Here is a 20,084-nt window from a genome sequence, read left to right on the forward strand (position 1 = left end):
TTACGTCACGCGGTCACGTGACTTCATGCGGCTGTCAGACAGCATAAAACCCGGAAGTCAGCTGCTACCGGTGAGAGCGAGAGGAACACACTGTGTGAGGTTGCTGCAGGAGCCGACTACCGGAGCCGTGGGTCGTCCGCGGCAGTGTTTGAGAGTGATTTATCTGCGGAATTGGCCAGGTTGGATGGCGAGCTTAGAGCCCTGAACTAGAGTCTGAAGCCTTATGCCTGGAACCGAACTACTGAACTGAATCCACCCAACCGAACCCCGGGCTGGTAGGAGGCTTCTCAGCAGCCGCCCTCTGTTTTCCCTTCTTTTTGCCAAAACGCAACGAGTTCATTGCAGTCCTCCTGAACCTTCACTTTTTCCCCGTCCCTTCACTAAAACCCTTCTGGACACTGCCACCACAACGTGGACTTTGCGGGGCTGTTTAATGTACTATGAATTTGTGTTGCGCTCATACCACCGTTGGTAAAAAAACAAGGACTAAATCACGTATGCTGATATTGTAAATAACTGAACGTTGTGTGAATTTATGTATATGTGAATGGCCATTTGAATTTACATGTTTAATGTTGTTTGTTATTTTTCCTATTATTCTTTAATATAATTTGGTACCACTTAAACTCAAAACCTGTGTTCAGTCTTTATTACTCTCCATTCCTAGAGCTGAATTTAGTTTCTTCTGATCTAGCCTAGACATATCATTTACTGTTTATTTAGTACTTGTACAGTGCTTTATTGAAGTAACATACAGGTTACATAACGTGGCGAGCTAGCCAGGAGTGGAGGGAAATAACTGAACAATTTTTTTTTTTGTGGTACTTATATTATTGTTTTGGAGAAATGGAAATATTCGAGAAACATGGCATTAAGATTCCAAATGCAGTTTTGATCGAAGACGCGACAGAAACTAAAACCGACGACGAAGTAGTTGAATTTTTACAGCAGTATGGGTCTATTTCAAAAAAAGAAATTATAGATGAACCCGAATCTGATTTTCACTGTTCGATTGTCGTAGAGTACAGCTCAGGCGCCGCATTGGTTGCGTTACGTCCACTTCTGCCGTATACGTATGTGTGTGATACGGAAAAAGTGGCTTATAAAATTTCAGAACTGGCTACAGTCTACGCGGACGAGGTAGGGAAGCGAAAGACCAATGATTACCTCTCTGAGCTAGAAAGAGTTGCGAAACTGACCGGCCAAGATTTTTCAATCATTCTAAGTGGGGTGATGTCTCTGCTTGGTCAGAAGGTCAACAAGCTCCACACCACCGCCACTGAGGACGAGGATCTTTCCGAAGACAGTAAAAAGCATTCGGCTGATCTTGCCGCTTCGAACCAGCACGTGGAACTGCTGCCACGAGTCCAGCCAGATCCTACAGCCCAAACCAGCACAAGACCCCCTCCGCCAGTCATGTTGCACGGTAATCTCAACCCACCTGAAGTTCAACGTTATGTAGTCGAACATATCGTGAAGAACGACGATAGCGCTATGAACCTGTCAGCGCAGCGTCTCAGAGCCTTCTCAGGAAGATCGCCCAGATCTCCAACAGAGTCCGATTATGACACATGGCGTTCTGGGGTAGAGCTGCTACTGAAGGATCCTGCCGTGTCCGACCTACAGCGCTCACGCAAGATCTTCGATAGCTTGTTACCACCTGCTGCGGATATGGTGAAGCACCTGAAACCGGACGCTCCTCCAGCCGTGTATTTACAGACACTTGACTCAGCATACGGCACGGTCCAGGATGGTGATGAGCTATACGCCAAGTTTATGGACACGTTCCAGGATGCTGGAGAGAAACCGTCTAAATATTTGCAACGTCTACAGGTGGCGCTGAACCAGGCTGTGAAACGAGGCGGTGTACTGAATAAAGACTTTGAAAGACATCTTCTGACTCAGTTTTGCCGTGGCTGTTGGAACAACTCCCTAATAACAGAACTCCAACTGAAACTAAGGAAAAAGAACCCCCCAACGTTTGCTGAATTTCTGCTCTTGCTGCGAACTGAAGAGGATCGTGAAGCAGCCAAGTCCATCCGCATGCAGCAACATCTCGGCTCTTCACGCTCCAGGGCTGCAAACCATGCGCAGTACGCCTACACAGACAGTGCAGAGAGGGGAGAGATTGCTGCTCTCACCAATGTCACGCAGCAACTTGCTAAACAGCTGGCTGACGTGCAGAAGCAGCTCGCATCACTCACAGCTGCTCAGTCAAGATCCTGTCAGTCTGCTGCTTTCAAGCCCACGCCTGGTGGTATGTCGGGTAAGGGCCAGGGGGCGGGCAAGCAACCAAAGAACCCGTCTCCTGTTCCCAAGCATGGCTACTGCTATCGGTGTGGTGAAGATGGTCATATAAGGACATACTGTGATAACCCCCCGAACTCTGCATTGGTTGCTGCCAAGAAGAAACAGTTCGCAGAAAAGCAACAAAGCTGGCAAAGATCGAACTTCTCGTCCAGACCATCTTTAAACTAGAGTCAGTTCCAGTTGTGGGGCAAACCGGAACTGTTGTGGACCCACAATGTCCCAACCCGAAGAAGAAATATGTCAAATGTCAAGAAATGACCCAAAGCACTATTGCTGTTCCATCCCGGTTACCTAAAGGCTTGGTCGGATCCCGCTGTACAGCAAACATCAAAATCGCTGGCGAAGAATTCAACTGTTTGTTGGACACCGGATCGCAAGTAACTACGATCCCAGTCTCGTTCTACAACCAGCATTTTGCGGACCAGCCGGTGAAACCCCTGCGTGACTTACTGCAAGTTGAAGGAGCTGCAGGACAGGTCGTTCCGTATCTCGGATATGTGGAGATGGTGGTCACCTTTCCAAGAGAGTTCCTGGGAGCTGATTTTGACGTCTCAACCCTAGCGCTGGTTGTTCCTGACGACAAAGCTCATCAGTCCCAGGTATTAATCGGCATGAATACACTGGAGCCGTTATACAACCAGCATTTGGGGAGTGACTTCTCCAACTTCCAGCCGACGGCAAATGGCTACAGAGCAGTGCTGCAACTGCTGCAAATACGCCACCAGCAACAACAACAAGGCTGCGACGGCGTTGTGAGGTTAGCCAGTAAGTCGCCTGTCCTCATCACTGCTGGGCGCACTACCGTCGTCGATGGCTCCATCCCCACCAGCATGTTGTCTCTCGGTCAGTGGGCACTTGTGGAGCATCCCGCCTCACCACTGCCAGGTGGGCTGTGTGTAAAAAATTCTTTGATTATGCTCCCAAGCCAATCCCACAAGAAGATTCCGGTCATCCTGAGTAACGAGTCGGACCAGGATGTGACCATCCCACCTCTCTCCACCATCGCAGAACTTGCCGTGTCACCGCAGATCTTGTCGCACAGCGTGTCAACAAGCTGTTCACTATCTGAAAGTCCTCGCATCAATCTAAAGCTGAACTTTGGAGAGTCACCTATTCCACCGGAGTGGAAGACAAGAATCACGGAGAAACTCCATCAGATCCCGGACGTCTTCGCACTCAGTGAACTGGACTTTGGACGCACGAACAAAGTGAAACATCACATAAAGCTGGATGACGAAACTCCGTTCAAACACAGAGCCAGACCCATTCACCCTCATGACATCGAGGCCGTCCGACAACATCTCAGAGACCTGCTGGAGGCTGGTGTCATTCGTGAATCAGAGTTGCCATTTTCGTCACCAATCGTCGTGGTCCGTAAGAAGAACAGGGACATACGCTTGTGCATCGATTACAGGAAGCTGAACCTTCAAACGGTTAAAGACGCCTACCCCTTGCCAAATCTGGAGGAGTCTCTTTCCGCTTTGACCGGTTCAAAATGGTTCAGCGTTCTGGATTTGAAATCTGGATACTACCAGATCGAAATGAATGAAGAAGACAAAGCTAAGACAGCTTTTGTAACGCCCATCGGATTTTGGGAGTTCAACCGAATGCCCCAAGGGGTAACAAACGCTCCATCCACATTTCAGCGGTTAATGGAGAAAAGCATGGGGGATCTCCATTTAAAGGAAGTTCTGGTTTTTCTCGACGATCTCATTGTATTTTCGGATTCACTGGAAGAACATGAGCGGAGGCTGCTGCGGGTATTGCATCGTCTAAAAGAATATGGTCTGAAGCTCTCTCCCGAGAAATGTACATTTTTCCAGAAGTCTGTCAAGTACTTGGGACATATAGTTTCGGAGAAGGGAGTCGAGACCGATCCGGACAAAACCCTTGCTTTAAAAACCTGGCCAATTCCAAGAACTTTGAAGGAGCTCAAGTCGTTCCTAGGATTTGCTGGATATTACCGGAGGTTCATAAAGGGGTACTCCGTCATTGCCAAACCTCTCAATGATTTGACGCGGGGCTATACACCTACCTCCAAGTCCCAGAAGAGATCAAATCCAGCAAAGTTTCATGACACGAAACAGCCCTTCGGAGAGCGATGGACACCTACCTGCCAGCAAGCTTTCGAAACACTCATTGAGAAGTTGACCAGTTCCCCAGTCCTTGGCTTCGCCGACCCAAAACGTCCATACATCTTGCATACTGACGCCAGCACCACAGGGCTTGGAGCGGCTCTTTACCAAGACCAAGAAGGCCAGCTGAGAGTAATCGCTTACGCCAGCCGGGGCCTGTCAGCAAGCGAATCGAGGTATCCTGCACACAAGTTAGAATTCCTTGCGCTGAAGTGGAGTGTGTGTGAGAAGTTTCATGACTACCTATACGGGGCCCACTTTGTGGTAGTGACTGACAACAACCCGCTCACTTACCTGTTAACATCGGCAAAGTTGGATGCCGCCAGTCATAGATGGCTTGCTGCTCTGTCCACCTACACTTTCAAGCTGCAGTATCGAGCCGGAAAGCAGAACCTCGACGCCGACGCTCTATCACGCCGCCCTCACAACCAACCTGCTGACCTGTCAGTGCAGAAGGACTGGGACCTCATTAACAAATTCACGGAAGAACATGTTGAACAGAATGAAGTGGAAGAACTCGACCCAGACATCGTATCTGCCATCTGCCACCGCTGTCTTGTCACCAGTCAGCCCAGCAGTTCCGCAGGAAGTCAGATTACCCTGGTCGAGTCTCTGAGTTTGTCAGCCAACGCAGTCCCTGACTGCTACGCCAGTGAAGACCATCATGGCCTACCAGTTGTTCCCGCCCTGTCACATCTGGACCTCAAGGTAAAGCAACTAGCTGACCCAGTTATCAGAGAGGTCATTCACCAGATTGACACTGGGGAAAATGTTCCCCCAACGGCAAGGAGCGAACTCCCGGACCTTGTGCTGTTGCTAAGGGAGCTGAATCGTCTCGAGATACAAGAGGACATCTTGTACCGGAGGAGGCATGACGGAGAACAAGTCTCTTTCCAGCTGGTGTTACCGGAGGAGTTGAAGTCTGTAGTCCTGACCAGTTTACATGATGACATGGGTCACCTGGGCATTGAGCGGACTTTGGACCTCGTACGCACCCGTTTTTTCTGGCCTCGTATGGCAGCTGACGTGGAGAATAAGATCAAGACCTGCAATCGTTGTGTGAGACGCAAGGCACTTCCTGAAAGATCTGCACCACTCGTTAACATCAAGACGAGTCGGCCCTTGGAGTTGCTCTGCATGGACTACTTGTCACTCGAACCCGATCAAAGCAATATTAAAGACATTCTGGTTTTCACCGACCACTTTACAAAGTTTTCAATAGCCATACCCACCGCAAACCAAAAGGCGAAGACAGTGGCAAAGTGTCTATGGGAAAACTTCATTGTGTGCTATGGAATACCTGAACGTCTCCACACGGATCAAGGACCCGACTTCGAGTCTAAATTGATTAAAGAACTGTGCCAACTCGCTGGGATTGTAAAGACCAGGACAACCCCTTACAATCCTCGGGGAAACCCAGTCTCGAGGTTCAACCGGACCCTACTCAGCATGCTTGGGACCCTTGAGAACAAGAGGAAAGCCAAATGGAAGGAACACGTAAAACCGTTAGTGCATGCTTACAACTGTACGAGAAACGATGTCACCGGTTTTACGCCATACGAACTGATGTTTGGCCGTTCACCGCGACTCCCGGTAGATCTGGCCTTTGGCTTACCTGTGCGGGGAAGACAGGCCACCTCTCATTCCCAATATGTTGAGAACCTGCGGTCCAGACTTGAAGAGAGTTTTGAAATTGCTTCGAGGAATGCTGCTAAATCTGGCGGAAGGAATAAAACTCGTTTCGATCAGCGAGTCACTCCGTCGAGTCTGGAGGAAGGAGATAGAGTTCTTGTGCGAAATGTCAGGCTGCGTGGCAAGCACAAGATTGAAGACAAATGGGAGCACGATGTTTACGTCGTTGTGAAGCGTGCCGGGGACCTGCCGGTGTACACAGTTCGGCCTGAGAACGGGACAGATAGACCGAGTCGTACGCTCCACAGAGATCTACTCCTCCCATGCTCCTTTCTGCCAGCCAGTGGTGGTCCAGATCCATTGCCAGTTACACCACCACATCGCCCTGTAACCCGGAGCCGGAAACCAGTAACCGTCGATCAATTTGAAGACCTGGAGGAAGAGGAATGGAATCGACCTCAAGTTCTGATTCCGTCAACCACTTTTCAGTTCCAGAGTTCGCACGCTGTCGAACCTGGAGCTGAACACCGCACTCAGCCGCTGCCCAGGGCTGTGTATTCCTCACCTGTGCCTTCAGTCATTCTTGTCGATCCTGTCTTAGAAACTGAAAGCTCACCTTCTGATGGGGAGTCCTCTGCCAAATCTGAAGCTTCTTTACCTGTGGAAGAAGAGGAACTCAAGCCTGGTGAAAACCCACCTGAGCCTGTCAGAACACCACCAACCGGTCTATTTGAAGACCCACCTGTGGATGAACCAGAGCTCCTTGACCAAGCAGAGGCATCAGCCTGCCAAACCGAGCCGTTGCTCAGTCCAGCAGAATTACCACCTGAAGCTGCGAACTTGCCTGATCGTGTTGTTGAAACCACGACTGTGATCAGTCATCCTAGTCGTCAGCGTCAACCTCCTAATCGCCTTCAATATGCGGTGTTAGGTAATCCTCTCATTTCCGTTGTTCAGACGTTATTTCATGGTTTAGTCAATGCCTATGACGAAGCGTTCACTACCTATGCAGCAAACAACCTTTTGAAATCGGATGTTCGCGACGTTTAGCATGCATCAGGAGTTGCATGATCTAAAGGGGGGAGGATGTAACCCGGGTGACAAAACCCCATTTAAATATCCTTTCTATTTATTTTTCGTCGTCTAAACTGTTCTTGCGTGCGTCATTACGTCACGCGGTCACGTGACTTGCGTGCGTCATTACGTCACGCGGTCACGTGACTTCATGCGGCTGTCAGACAGCATAAAACCCGGAAGTCAGCTGCTACCGGTGAGAGCGAGAGGAACACACTGTGTGAGGTTGCTGCAGGAGCCGACTACCGGAGCCGTGGGTCGTCCGCGGCAGTGTTTGAGAGTGATTTATCTGCGGAATTGGCCAGGTTGGATGGCGAGCTTAGAGCCCTGAACTAGAGTCTGAAGCCTTATGCCTGGAACCGAACTACTGAACTGAATCCACCCAACCGAACCCCGGGCTGGTAGGAGGCTTCTCAGCAGCCGCCCTCTGTTTTCCCTTCTTTTTGCCAAAACGCAACGAGTTCATTGCAGTCCTCCTGAACCTTCACTTTTTCCCCGTCCCTTCACTAAAACCCTTCTGGACACTGCCACCACAACGTGGACTTTGCGGGGCTGTTTAATGTACTATGAATTTGTGTTGCGCTCATACCACCGTTGGTAAAAAAACAAGGACTAAATCACGTATGCTGATATTGTAAATAACTGAACGTTGTGTGAATTTATGTATATGTGAATGGCCATTTGAATTTACATGTTTAATGTTGTTTGTTATTTTTCCTATTATTCTTTAATATAATTTGGTACCACTTAAACTCAAAACCTGTGTTCAGTCTTTATTACTCTCCATTCCTAGAGCTGAATTTAGTTTCTTCTGATCTAGCCTAGACATATCATTTACTGTTTATTTAGTACTTGTACAGTGCTTTATTGAAGTAACATACAGGTTACACCAAGTTTTATGGCTCTGAGGTGTGTGCATGCAAAATTAGCTAAAAACATTAACATGTTAATATTAGCATGCAAACGGTTAGCACGCTAGCACGTTAACGTTAGCATGCTAACAGTTTGAATTTGTCAGTTATCACCAAGTTTTATGGCTCTGAGGTGTGTGCATGCAAAATTAGCTAAAACATTAACATGTTAATATTAGCATGCTAACAGTTGGCATGCTGACAGTTAACATGCAAACTGTCAGCATTTGTCAAGTACCATCAAGTTTTATGGCACAGAGGTGTGTGCATGCACAATTAGCTAAAAACATTAACATGTTAATATTAGCACGCTATCACGCTAGCACGTTAGCGTTAACATGCTAACTGTCAGCATTTGTCAAGTGCCACCAAGTTTTATGGCACTGAGGTGTGTGCATGCAAAATTAGCTAAAAACATTAACATGTTAATATTAGCATGTTAACAGTTAGGACGCTAACTGTCAGCATTTGTCAAGTATCACCAAATTGTATGGCTCTGTGTGTGCATGCAAAATTAGCTAAAAACATTAACATGTTAATATTAGCATGCTAATATGTTAATGTTAGCATGCTGTTAGCATTTGTCAAGTACCACCAAAATTAGCTAAAAACATTAACATGTTAATATTAGCATGCTAATATGTTAATGTTAGCATGCTGTTAGCATTTGTCAAGTACCACCAAGTTTTATGGCTTTGAAGTGTGTACACTACTGAATTGGGGTCTTACGGCCGCTTATGTGGACACTTATACTGCCATCTGGTGGTGTCAGAAGACTATAGCATACAATGAAATTTGGAAAAAAAAGTGTAAAAATAGGAATTAGCATGTCACTAAACACGAAGTACACGTTTGTGTAATTAAATGATAAATAAATAAATGGGTTGTACTTGTATAGCGCTTTTCTACCTTCAAGGTACTCAAAGCGCTTTGACACTACTTCCACATTTACCCATTCACACACACATTCACACACTGATGGAGGGAGCTGCCATGCAAGGCGCTAACCAGCACCCATCAGGAGCAAGGGTGAAGTGTCTTGCTCAGGACACAACGGACATGACGAGGTTGGTACTAGGTGGGGATTGAACCAGGGACCCTCGGGTCGCGCACGGCCACTCTTCCACTGCGCCACGCCGTCCCTACTTATGGACTAAGTACATCATATCAAAAGATGTTTTTTAGTTTTTATTCTAATTAGGGTCCAATAAGCCCAAATAGCAAAGAGAAATAAAAAAAGCATGTAAACAGCTTGGGCCTTAAGAGGTTAACGTGTTAATATTAGCATGCTAACAGTTAGCACGTTAACGTTAGCATGCTAACAGTTAGCATTTGTCAAGTACCACCAAGTTTTATGACTCAAATGTGTGCATGCAAAATTAGCTATAAAAAAAAGTTGACATGCTAATATTAGCATGCTAGTATGTTAATGTTAGCATTCTAACAGTTAGCATTTGCCAAGTACCACCAAGTTCTATGGCTCTGAGGTGTGTGCATGCAAAATTAGCTAAAAACGTTAGCATGCTTTTCAGCATTCACACAATAATGCCAACTTGTGATTGTTAGAAACCAAGTTAAAGTTAAAGTCCCAATGATTGTCACACACACACTAGGTGTGGCGAAATTATCTGCATTTGACCCATCACCCTTGATCACCCCCCTGGGAGGTGAGGGGAGCAGTGAGCAGCAGCGGTGGCAGCGCCCGGGAATCATTTTTTGGTGATTTAACCCCCAATTCCAACCCTTGATGCTGAGTGCCAAGCAGGACCTCCCTTGTATCACTTTTTAAACTGAACTATGGTCGGGCATTTTTTGATGAGCAACACTGCATTAAGCGTCTGCATTGCGTGGCCAGGTGTTCATGATCAACCTGAAGCGGCGCACCGACCGCAGAGACCGGATGCTGAGAGCTCTTCACGAGCACGAGATTGCTTGCAAGATCATGGAGGCTGTCGATGGAAAGTAAGTCGCACTGATTCCCAGCATCATTTTCCCAGGTGTCATTTCACTGTTAGTCCTCCTACTCTCCTGTCAGGGCTTTGAACATGAGCGACGTCCACACCATGGGCATCACCATGCTGCCTGGCTACAGCGACCCTTATCACGGCCGCCCGCTGACCAAAGGAGAGCTGGGATGCTTCCTTTCCCACTTCAACATCTGGAAAGAGGTAACAAATTAATTATGCCAGGATAATAAAACCCAAAAGCAGTGAAGTTGGCACGTTGTGTAAATGGTAAATAGAAAGAGAATACAATGATTTACAAATCATTTTCAACTTATATTCAATTGAATAGACTGCAAAGACAAGATATTTAATGTTTTTTTTTCCTGCAAATAATCATTAACTTAGAATTTAAAGGGGAACATTATCACCAGACCTATGTAAGCGTCAATATATACCTTGATGTTGCAGAAAAAAGACCATATATTTTTTTAACCGATTTCCGAACTCTAAATGGGTGAATTTTAGCGAATTAAACGCCTTTCTATTATTCGCTCTCGGAGCGATGACGTCACATCGGGAAGCAATTTGCCATTTTCTCTGGAGCTTTTTAAAAAATGTATGAAAAATGGAAAAAGATGAGGGGAAAAAAATATGTTTTTTGTTTTAATATGGTTTCTGTAGGAGGACAAACATGACACAAACCTCCCTAATTGTTAGAAATCTCACTGTTTATATTAAACATGCTTCACTGATTCGAGTATTTGGCGAGCGCCGTTTTGTCCTACTAATTTTGACGGTCCTTGAACTCACCATAGTTTGTTTACATGTACAACTTTCTCCGACTTTCTAGGACGTGTTTTATGCCACTTCTTTTTCTGTCTCATTTTGTCCAGCAAATTTTTAATGTTGTGCGTGAATGCACAAAGGTGAGTGTTGTTGACGTTATTGACTTGTGTGGAGTGCTAATCGGGCATATTTGGTCACTGCATCACTGCAAGCTAATCGATGCTAACATGCTATTTAGGCCTCATTTGTAGGTATATTTGAGCTCATTTAGTTTCCTTTAAGTCCTCTTAATTCAATTTATATCTCATGACACACTATCTGTATGTAATATGGCTTTTAAAGGGGAACATTATCACCAGACCTATGTAAGCGTCAATATATATACCTTGATGTTGCAGAAAAAAGACCATATATTTTTTTAACCGATTTCCGAACTCTAAATGGGTGAATTTTGGCGAATTAAACGCCTTTCTAATATTCACATCGGGAAGCAATCCGCCATTTTCTCAAACACCGAGTCAAATCAGCTCTGTTATTTTCCGTTTTTTCGACTGTTTTCCGTACCTTGGAGACATCATGCCTCGTCGGTGTGTTGTCGGAGGGTGTAACAACACGAACAGGGACGGATTCAAGTTGCACCAGTGGCCCAAAGATGCGAAAGTGGCAAGAAATTGGACAAAATTTGTTCAAAATACGAGGCTGTGGGGAAAGCCGACGAAAATGGTCAGTCGTTTGTTCTGCACACTTTACCGACGAAAGCTATGCTACGACAGAGATGGCAAGAATGTGTGGATATCCTGCGACACTCAAAGCAGATGCATTTCCAACCATAAAGTCAAAGAAATCTGCCGCCAGACCCCCATTGAATCTGCCGGAGTGTGTGAGCAATTCAGGGACAAAGGTCCTCGGTAGCACGGCAAGCAATGGCGGCAGTTTGTTCCCGCAGACGAGCGAGCTAAACCCCCTGGATGTCTTGGCTCACACCGTCCCTTATGCCACCGAAAATGATCAAGAGAAGAATATCGACCCTAGCTTCCCTGGCCTGCTGACATCAACTCCAAAACTGGACAGATCAGCTTTCAGGAAAAGAGAGCGGATGAGGGTATGTCTACAGAATATATTAGTTGATGAAAATTGGGCTGTCTCTCAAAGTGCATGTTGTTGCCAAATGTATTTCATATGCTGTAAACCTAGTTCATAGTTGTTAGTTTCCTTTAATGCCAAACAAACACATACCAATCGTTGGTTAGAAGGTTGATCGCCAAATTCGTCCTCGCTTTCTCCCGTGTCGCTGGCTGTCGTGTCGTTTTCGTCGGTTTCGCTTGCATACGGTTCAAACCGATATGGCTCAATAGCTTCAGTTTCTTCTTCAATTTCGTTTTCGCTACCTGCCTCCACACTACAACCATCCGTTTCAATACATGCGTAATCTGTTGAATCGCTTAAGCCGCTGAAATCCGAGTCTGAATCCGAGCTAATGTCGCTATAGCTTGCTGTTCTTTCCGCCATGTTTGTTTGTGTTGGCTTCACTATGTGACGTCACAGGAAAATGGATGGGTGTATATAACGATGGTTAAAATCAGGCACTTTGAAGCTTTTTTTAGGGATATTGCGTGATGGGTAAAATTTTGAAAAAAACTTCGAAAAATTAAATAAGCCACTGGGAACTGATTTTTAATGGTTTTAACCCTTCTGAAATTGTGATAATGTTCCCCTTTAATGGCAGCAACACATTGCAAAAAAGTTGTCACAGGGGCATTTTGACCACTGTGTTACATGGCCTTTCCTTTTAACAACACTCAGTAAATGTTTGGGAACTGAGGAGACACATCATTGTAAGAGGCCCGCGGAAGCTTGGGAAAAGTGTGTGTTAATAAACAAAATGAAGTATTTTACGGGAATGTAAGTACATTTTTATTTAAACACTATAACTACAAAAAAAAAGGAAGTAAACAAAAGGCGCGCCCAATGGCGGAGAACAAACTATGAAACCAAAAAGACTATAAACATGGAACAAAAACTTACTTTGGCATGGGACATGAAGCAGGATCTAAGAGGATGAAGAGTGTGTAGAGCATAATTGTGGGATGTCGTCAGAACGACAAACTGAAAACAATGAACTTAAATACTATAGACATGATTAGTGAAAGCAGGTGCGTGACTCAAAACGTGAAGCAGGTGCGTGACGTGACAGGTGAAAACTAATGGTTGCTATGGTGACAAAACAAAAGTGCACAAAAAGTCCAAAAACAAAACCGAACATGACCAAAACAAAAACATGATCACACAGATATGACAAAGTGCAAATAATTATTTAGATTAAGGAAAAAAATGCTATTCTTTTAAAAGTTATTATCTAATCATGCCAAATATTACATTATTATATAGTGTATTACAAAAATATGTTAGTAAAGATAGCATTAGTTTGTACATGAAAAAAATCTAATAATCAAGTGCATAGGCAATAATGTAATAATATGAGGTGATTACTGGTACACATTTATGTATATCAATGCTGTTAAATGGTATTTTTTTTAAATAAGATAAATTAGACTTTTGATTAATCACAGGTTATTGCCCGCATCGATAATTTCAATTAATTTTTAAAAAGCGGCCCTCTGAAGGCAGCCATTACTGCAATTTTGCCCTCATTGAAAACCAGTTTGACACCCCCTGGTTTAAAAGAATGATCTAGCTAGAATCCAAATACCGTATTTTCCGGACTACAAGGCGCACTTAAAATTATTATTCTTCCCTCAAAACTCGACGGTGCGCCTTATGTACGGAATAATTCTGGTTTTGCTCACCGACCTCGAAGCAATTTTATTTGGTACATGGTGTAATGATAAGTGTGACCAGTAGATGGCAGTCAAACATAAGAGATGCGTGGCAAGAGGTATAATGACAATATGACTGAAGTAAACACCACCATCATTTTATATGTTCATTGAAAATATAGAACATTACACACGGCGCTCAAAAATCAGTCAAAATGTTTTAGTAGGACTTTGGTAAGCTATGAAGCCGCACCGCTTGATGGATTGTACTGTGCTTCAACATAGGAGTATTATTATGGTATGTGTATAAGGTAAGACATATTATCTGCCGTTTTGTTTTGCAATATTATGCAAAAGCAACTGTTCTTACCTTCTGGTACCTGCTGATCTGTATTTGGGATCTGCATAAGTTCTGAAAAGTTGCACGCGTCCGCCTTTGTAGTCGGAGCCGACGCCGTCGTCGATAAGCTTCTTCTTTTTCTCTATCTTCTTGTTATGTGACATTCATCCTCCGCTGTTGCCATTTCTAATATAAAGTAGTGTAAAGTTCTTATATCTGTCAGTAAACACCATGAAAGCGCTAAAACATACCGGTGTAGTGACTTTACATTATTCACCCAAGGAACTTTAGTTATTAGAGAGTTCCGGTCGGACGGTTTTTCACTGGACACATTTCTGGCCTTGTGGTTGTTTCCGAATGATGAGATGCTGCTCCGTTATTGATTGAAGTAAAGTCTGAATGTCATTAAAACAGTTAGCGCCATCTTTTGACACTTTTTCCACTCCCGTCCTTGCACGCTACACCGCTACAACAAAGATGACGGGGAGAAGACGTTGTCGAAGGTGAGCCACGTAAATAAGACCGCCCACAAAACGGCGCATCCTGAAGTGACTTGAAGATGATCTGTAAAACATCATCTATGCAACATTTTGACCAAAGAACCACCATTACATGTTATGTAGACCACAAAGAAGTCTTTTATATGTAGAAAAAAAATTATAATATGACTCCTTTAATGCGCCTTATAATCCGGTGCGCCTTATATATGAAAAAAGCTAATAAAAAAAAAAATCGACCATTCATCGGCAGTGCGCCTTATAATCCAGTGCGCCCTATGGTCCGGAATATACAGTAATAATTAGAGATGTGCGATAATGGCTTTTTTGCCGATTTCCGATATTGTCCAACTCTTAATTACCGATTCCGATATCAACCGATATATACAGTCGTGGAATTAACACATTATTATGCCTAATTTTGTTGTGATGCCCAGCTGGATGCATTAAACAATGTAACAAGGTTTTCCAAAATAAATCAACTCAAGTTATGGAAAAAAAATGCCAACATGGCACTGCCATATTTATTATTGAAGTCACAAAGTGCATAATTTTTTGTAACATGCCTCAAAACAGCAGCTTGGAATTTGGGACATGCTCTCCCTGAGAGAGCATGAGGAGGTTGAGGTGGGGAGGGTAGGGTTTAGCGGGGGGTGTATATTGTAGCGTCCCGGAAGAGTTAGTGCTGCAAGGGTTTCTGGGTATTTGTTCTGTTGTGTTTATGTGCGGACGTTCTCCCGAAATGTGTTTGTCATTCTTGTTTGGTGTGGGTTCACAGTGTGGCGCATATTTGTAACAGTGTTAAAGTTGTTTATACGGCCACCATCAGTGTGACCTGTATGGCTGTTGACCAATTATGCGTTGCATTCACTTGTGTGTGTGAAAAGCCGTAGATATTATGTGACTGGGCCGGCATGCAAAGGCAGTGCCTTTAAGGTTTATTGGCGCTCTGTACGTCTCCCTACGTCCGTGTACAAAGCGGCGTTTTTAAAAAAGTCACAAATTTTACTTCTTGATACCGATAATTTCCGATATTACATTTTAAAGCATTTATCGGACATCTCTAGTAATAATTGTCACGTTGGCTGTCAGGTGGTGGAGCGAGGCCTGCCCATCTCGCTGGTGATCGAAGACGACCTGCGCTTCGAGGTCTTCTTCAAGCGGCGCCTCATGAACCTGATGAGCGAGATCGAGGACGAAGGACTGGACTGGGACCTGATGTGAGCTTTGTCACGACTCGCCTCCCTGGCCAAAGTCCCAGTCGGACCTGCTTCTCAACCCCTTTTTCTCCTCCTTCTTGCAGCTACATCGGTCGCAAACGGATGCAGGTGGATCACTCCGAGAAAGCGGTGCCAAATATTCACAATTTAGTCGAAGCGGATTATTCCTACTGGACTCTGGGCTACATGATCTCCTTACAAGGAGCACAGAAGCTTTTAAGAGCGGAGCCGCTAAAGAGAGTGCTGCCCGTGGACGAGTTCCTGCCAATCATGTACAACAAACACCCGGTGTAAGTGACTTTATCTCCTAAATAATGATGACCTAAACCAGGCCTGGGCAATTATTTTGACTCGGGGGCCACATTTAGAGTCAAAAATGTGTCTGGGGGCCGGTATATCTATTTTTAGGAACACTAATACAAAACCTCACAATAATGTCTGATTGAATGCTAAAAACGTTATGACAGACCGCCTTAAAAAACGTAATGGAATTTTATTTTTTTCTATGAAAGATAAAACACTGAATATTGACAAAATATGAATGTCACACCCCCTTTCGATCGACATATTTGACAATCAAGTGAAACGCAACAAAAATGCAACAAACAGTGAAATATGAATGCGAAGGGTACAAAATAAACCCACCTACAGTCTGATATATGTGATATATCACTAAGCTTTAGAACTTTGTTGTTAAAATCTCCTTCCGCGTCTGTGGAAACGCTTCCCGCCCACACTGCTTGGTGCCTCGTCTGACTTGTTGTGATGTAGATTACCATAATAACTAATTAGATGACCGTAGTAACTAGATTACCATAGTAACTAATTAGATTACCATTGTATATCACCCAAAAGCGCAGATTCCAACCATTGAAATACTTTGTATAGTTCAAGACTTGTCACTGCACATCATAATGGCAGCTACAGTTTCCATCTTAAAGATCTAAAAAAATTATTTGGGCCATATTGAAAAGCTCAACGGGCCGCATGTGGCCCCCGGGCCTTAATTTGCCCAGGTCTGACCTAAACGATCCCAAAATGACATGAACATTCAGTATTTATAATAACATTTATTTCCCTTTAAATAATGATTAAGAGTGTAAGAAAAAGCTGCGTTTATGATCAAGAATATTGCACAACACAACGCAATGTTATAAATATGGAGGGCCAAATGGGATAAACTTAAATACATATTTAAATAATTATATTCAGGACTTATTCAGGATAGCCCCTTCAGATGCAGCATCTAAACCAATCAAGGTTGTTTTCAATATGACCTTCCAACTTCACAATGTACCTGAGGTGCTTTACAAGACAAGTTAAAAACAAGAACAGATTTAAAACACTTGTGGTAATTGTTAAATTGTTAAAAGCCAGTTTGAACAAATATGTTTTTGTTGAGATTTAAAAGCTTTATGTATCATTGATTTATTTAATGTAAATTTACATGTAATTATTTCATGATTGAATTATTTCATGATCACTTATTTTATCATTTAATTGATTATTGATAAAACAAAATCATATATTGATTCATCATTTCCTTTTTAATTGTTATTTTATGATTTATTGATTGTTGATTTCATGATATAATGAATCTTTTCATGATTTCATTCATTTTTTTATTTCATGACTTCAATAATTAATGTCATTATTTAATGGTTTAATTAATCGATTGCATTAGTTAATGATTAAATTATTGATTTCATGATCCAATTAATTATTTCAGTTTAATTCGTTATTGATTTTATTATTACATGTTTTTATTTAATTAATTAATGATATATTAAAGTAATTATTTAAAGATTTCTTTAATTTGGCAACTGTCAGCGCATCATGAATTTATTTTATCTGTTAAACTCCACTTTAATTAAATGATTAAATTAAATTATATAATTAATTCAGTAATTAAATAGTATATCTATATATATATATATATATGTATATATATATATATATATATATATATATGTATGTATATGTATGTATATATATATATATATATATATATATATATATATATATATAATTTAATTATCAAATAATTAAATCTACTTTTTGGATTACTTAAATGTGTCATTATTTAATTATAATTGGAATTAAATACACAAATACATGTATACATCTATATATGAATAAATACATAAATGTGTCATTAAGCTATATAATGTAAAAGTTATTAAAAGGATCACACATTTATGTATGTAATTCAAATTCAAATTAATGAATGCCAGATTTAAGTAATTATTCAAGGATTTATTTATTTAATTTTGTCCCATTTGGGCATCAATAGATACAGATGTTGACCGCTCAAATGCAGCTACTGCCATCTTGTTAATAAAAACCACATCAGGAGGTTGCCTACAGCCATACCTGTTACTGCCAAAGTTTTTTCACCTTATGCTAATTACAATTATTTTATTTTGCGGACAAGCTGACTACAAGAGACTCTGTGGTTAGTTGAATCTCGTTTTGCCCTTTAATGAGAATATTTTATGATTTATTGATTGTTGATTTCATGATTTCATTCATTTTTTTTATTTCATGACTTCAATAATTGTCATTATTTAATGGTTTAATTAATGGATTGCATTAGTTAATGATTAAATTATTTATTTCATGATCCAGTTAATTATTTCAGTTTAATTCGTTATTGATTTTATTATTCCATGTTTTAATGTTTTTATTTAATTAATTAATGATACATTTAAGTAATTATTTAAAGATTTCTTTAATTTTGTCTAATTTGGCTTGTCAGCGCATCATGAATGTATTTTATCTGTTGAACTCCACTTTAATTAAATGATTAAATTAAATTATACAATTAATTCAGTAATTAAATAGTGAATTTAATTATCAAATAATTAAATCTACTTTTTGGATTACTTAAATGTGTCATTAGTTAATTATAATTGGAATTAAATACACAAATACATGTATGCATCTATATATGGACCATGTATGTGTCATTAAGCTGTCTAAGGTAAACGTTATTAAAAGGATCACACATTTATGTATGTAATTCAAATTCCAATTAATGAATGCCAGATTTAAGTAATTATTAAAATATTTATTTATTTAAGTAATTATTTAAAGATTTCTTTAATTTTGTCTAATTTGGCTTGTCAGCGCATCATGAATTTATTTCATCCTTTAAACTCCACTTTAATTGATTAATTAATGATATTAATTCAGTAAATAAATAAATAATTATCAAATGATTAAATATACTTTTTGAATTACTTAAATGTGTCATTAGTTATTAATTGTAATTAAATACACAAATACATGTATACATCTATATATGAATAAATACATATATGTGTCATTAAGCTGTCTAATGTAAAAGTTATTAAAAGGATCACACATTTATGTATGTAATTCTAATTAATGAATGCCAGATTTAAGTAATGATTCAAATATTTATTTAATCTTGTCCCAATCCTGTTACTATTTTCACCTGATGCTAATTAGAATGATTTTATTTTGTGGACAAGCTGACTACAAGAGACTCTGTGGTTAGTTGAATCTAGTTTTGACCTTTTTATGAGAATATATTGTTTAAACAGCCACCTCTCGTCCACAGGTCAGACTACATGAAGCACTTTGAAAGCCGAGACCTCAAGGCTTTCTCAGCAGAACCCCTCCTGGTGTACCCCACCCACTACACGGGCGACTCGGGCTACATCAGCGACACGGAGACGTCCACCGTGTGGGACAACGACAAGATCCGCACAGACTGGGACAGAGCGCGCTCGGGGAAAACCCAGGAGCAGGCCGAGCTCAGCACCGAGGCCCAGAACTCCGACGTGCTCCAGTCGCCTTTGGACAGCACGGCGCGGGACGAGCTATGAGACCAAAACAAAAAGTACCATTTGGTTATTTTTAGTTTTTTTTTTAATAACGTAATATTGCTATGGCGTCACAGATTAAGGGATGTAAACAAAAAAATGTTAGTGTTTCATCAAAAAGGCACTAGACTTGCCACACAGGATGGCATTTGCAGTACCCAACTTGTGTCTGTCATACAGAAACTACTTCTTTTTGCACATCCTGTTGTGACGCTACACTGTGAATCAGGCTAGGAATGCATGTCACGCTGCAAAATGTACTTCAATGTAGTAAATGATGGCCTTCTCTGACAATCAAACCTTCCTCATTTCCCTCAAAAATTGCACATGGCTGCTGAGATGCCAAAAAGAGTGAATTTAGGACTGTACTCATCACAACACATGCACCGTGGTCATTGGACAGACTAGATGCCCCACAGAGACACTCCACATGTTTGCTGTCCACAAAACTAGTATGGAATAAACTAGAATAAATAATACTAAATTGAAAAATACTTTTTCAGAGAAATATTACAGGAGTAAAGTTGTACTATTAGAAGAAAAAAACAATATTACTAAATATTTGTTGTATTTTTAAGTATTAAAAAAAACTAACTTCTGATATT

The 20,084-nt window shown here is 41.8% G+C and overlaps 1 protein-coding gene across 1 annotated transcript in view; it reads left to right on the forward strand.

Annotated features, from left to right (window-relative positions):
- The window catches only part of colgalt1a (collagen beta(1-O)galactosyltransferase 1a), a 40,732-nt gene extending 20,954 nt beyond the window's left edge, over positions 1-19,778 (forward strand). The window contains exons 8-12 of the mRNA XM_061982031.2: positions 9,918-10,024; positions 10,098-10,230; positions 15,501-15,628; positions 15,712-15,918; positions 19,215-19,778. Of these exons, the coding sequence (XP_061838015.2) occupies positions 9,918-10,024; positions 10,098-10,230; positions 15,501-15,628; positions 15,712-15,918; positions 19,215-19,482 (843 nt within the window). The 3' untranslated portion in view covers positions 19,483-19,778. The remainder of the gene's footprint in view (positions 1-9,917; positions 10,025-10,097; positions 10,231-15,500; positions 15,629-15,711; positions 15,919-19,214) is intronic.
- Positions 19,779-20,084: the final 306 nt, after the last annotated feature.

The sequence above is a fragment of the Nerophis lumbriciformis genome, linkage group LG24 (assembly GCF_033978685.3).
Source record: "Nerophis lumbriciformis linkage group LG24, RoL_Nlum_v2.1, whole genome shotgun sequence".
NCBI lineage: Eukaryota > Metazoa > Chordata > Actinopteri > Syngnathiformes > Syngnathidae > Nerophis > Nerophis lumbriciformis.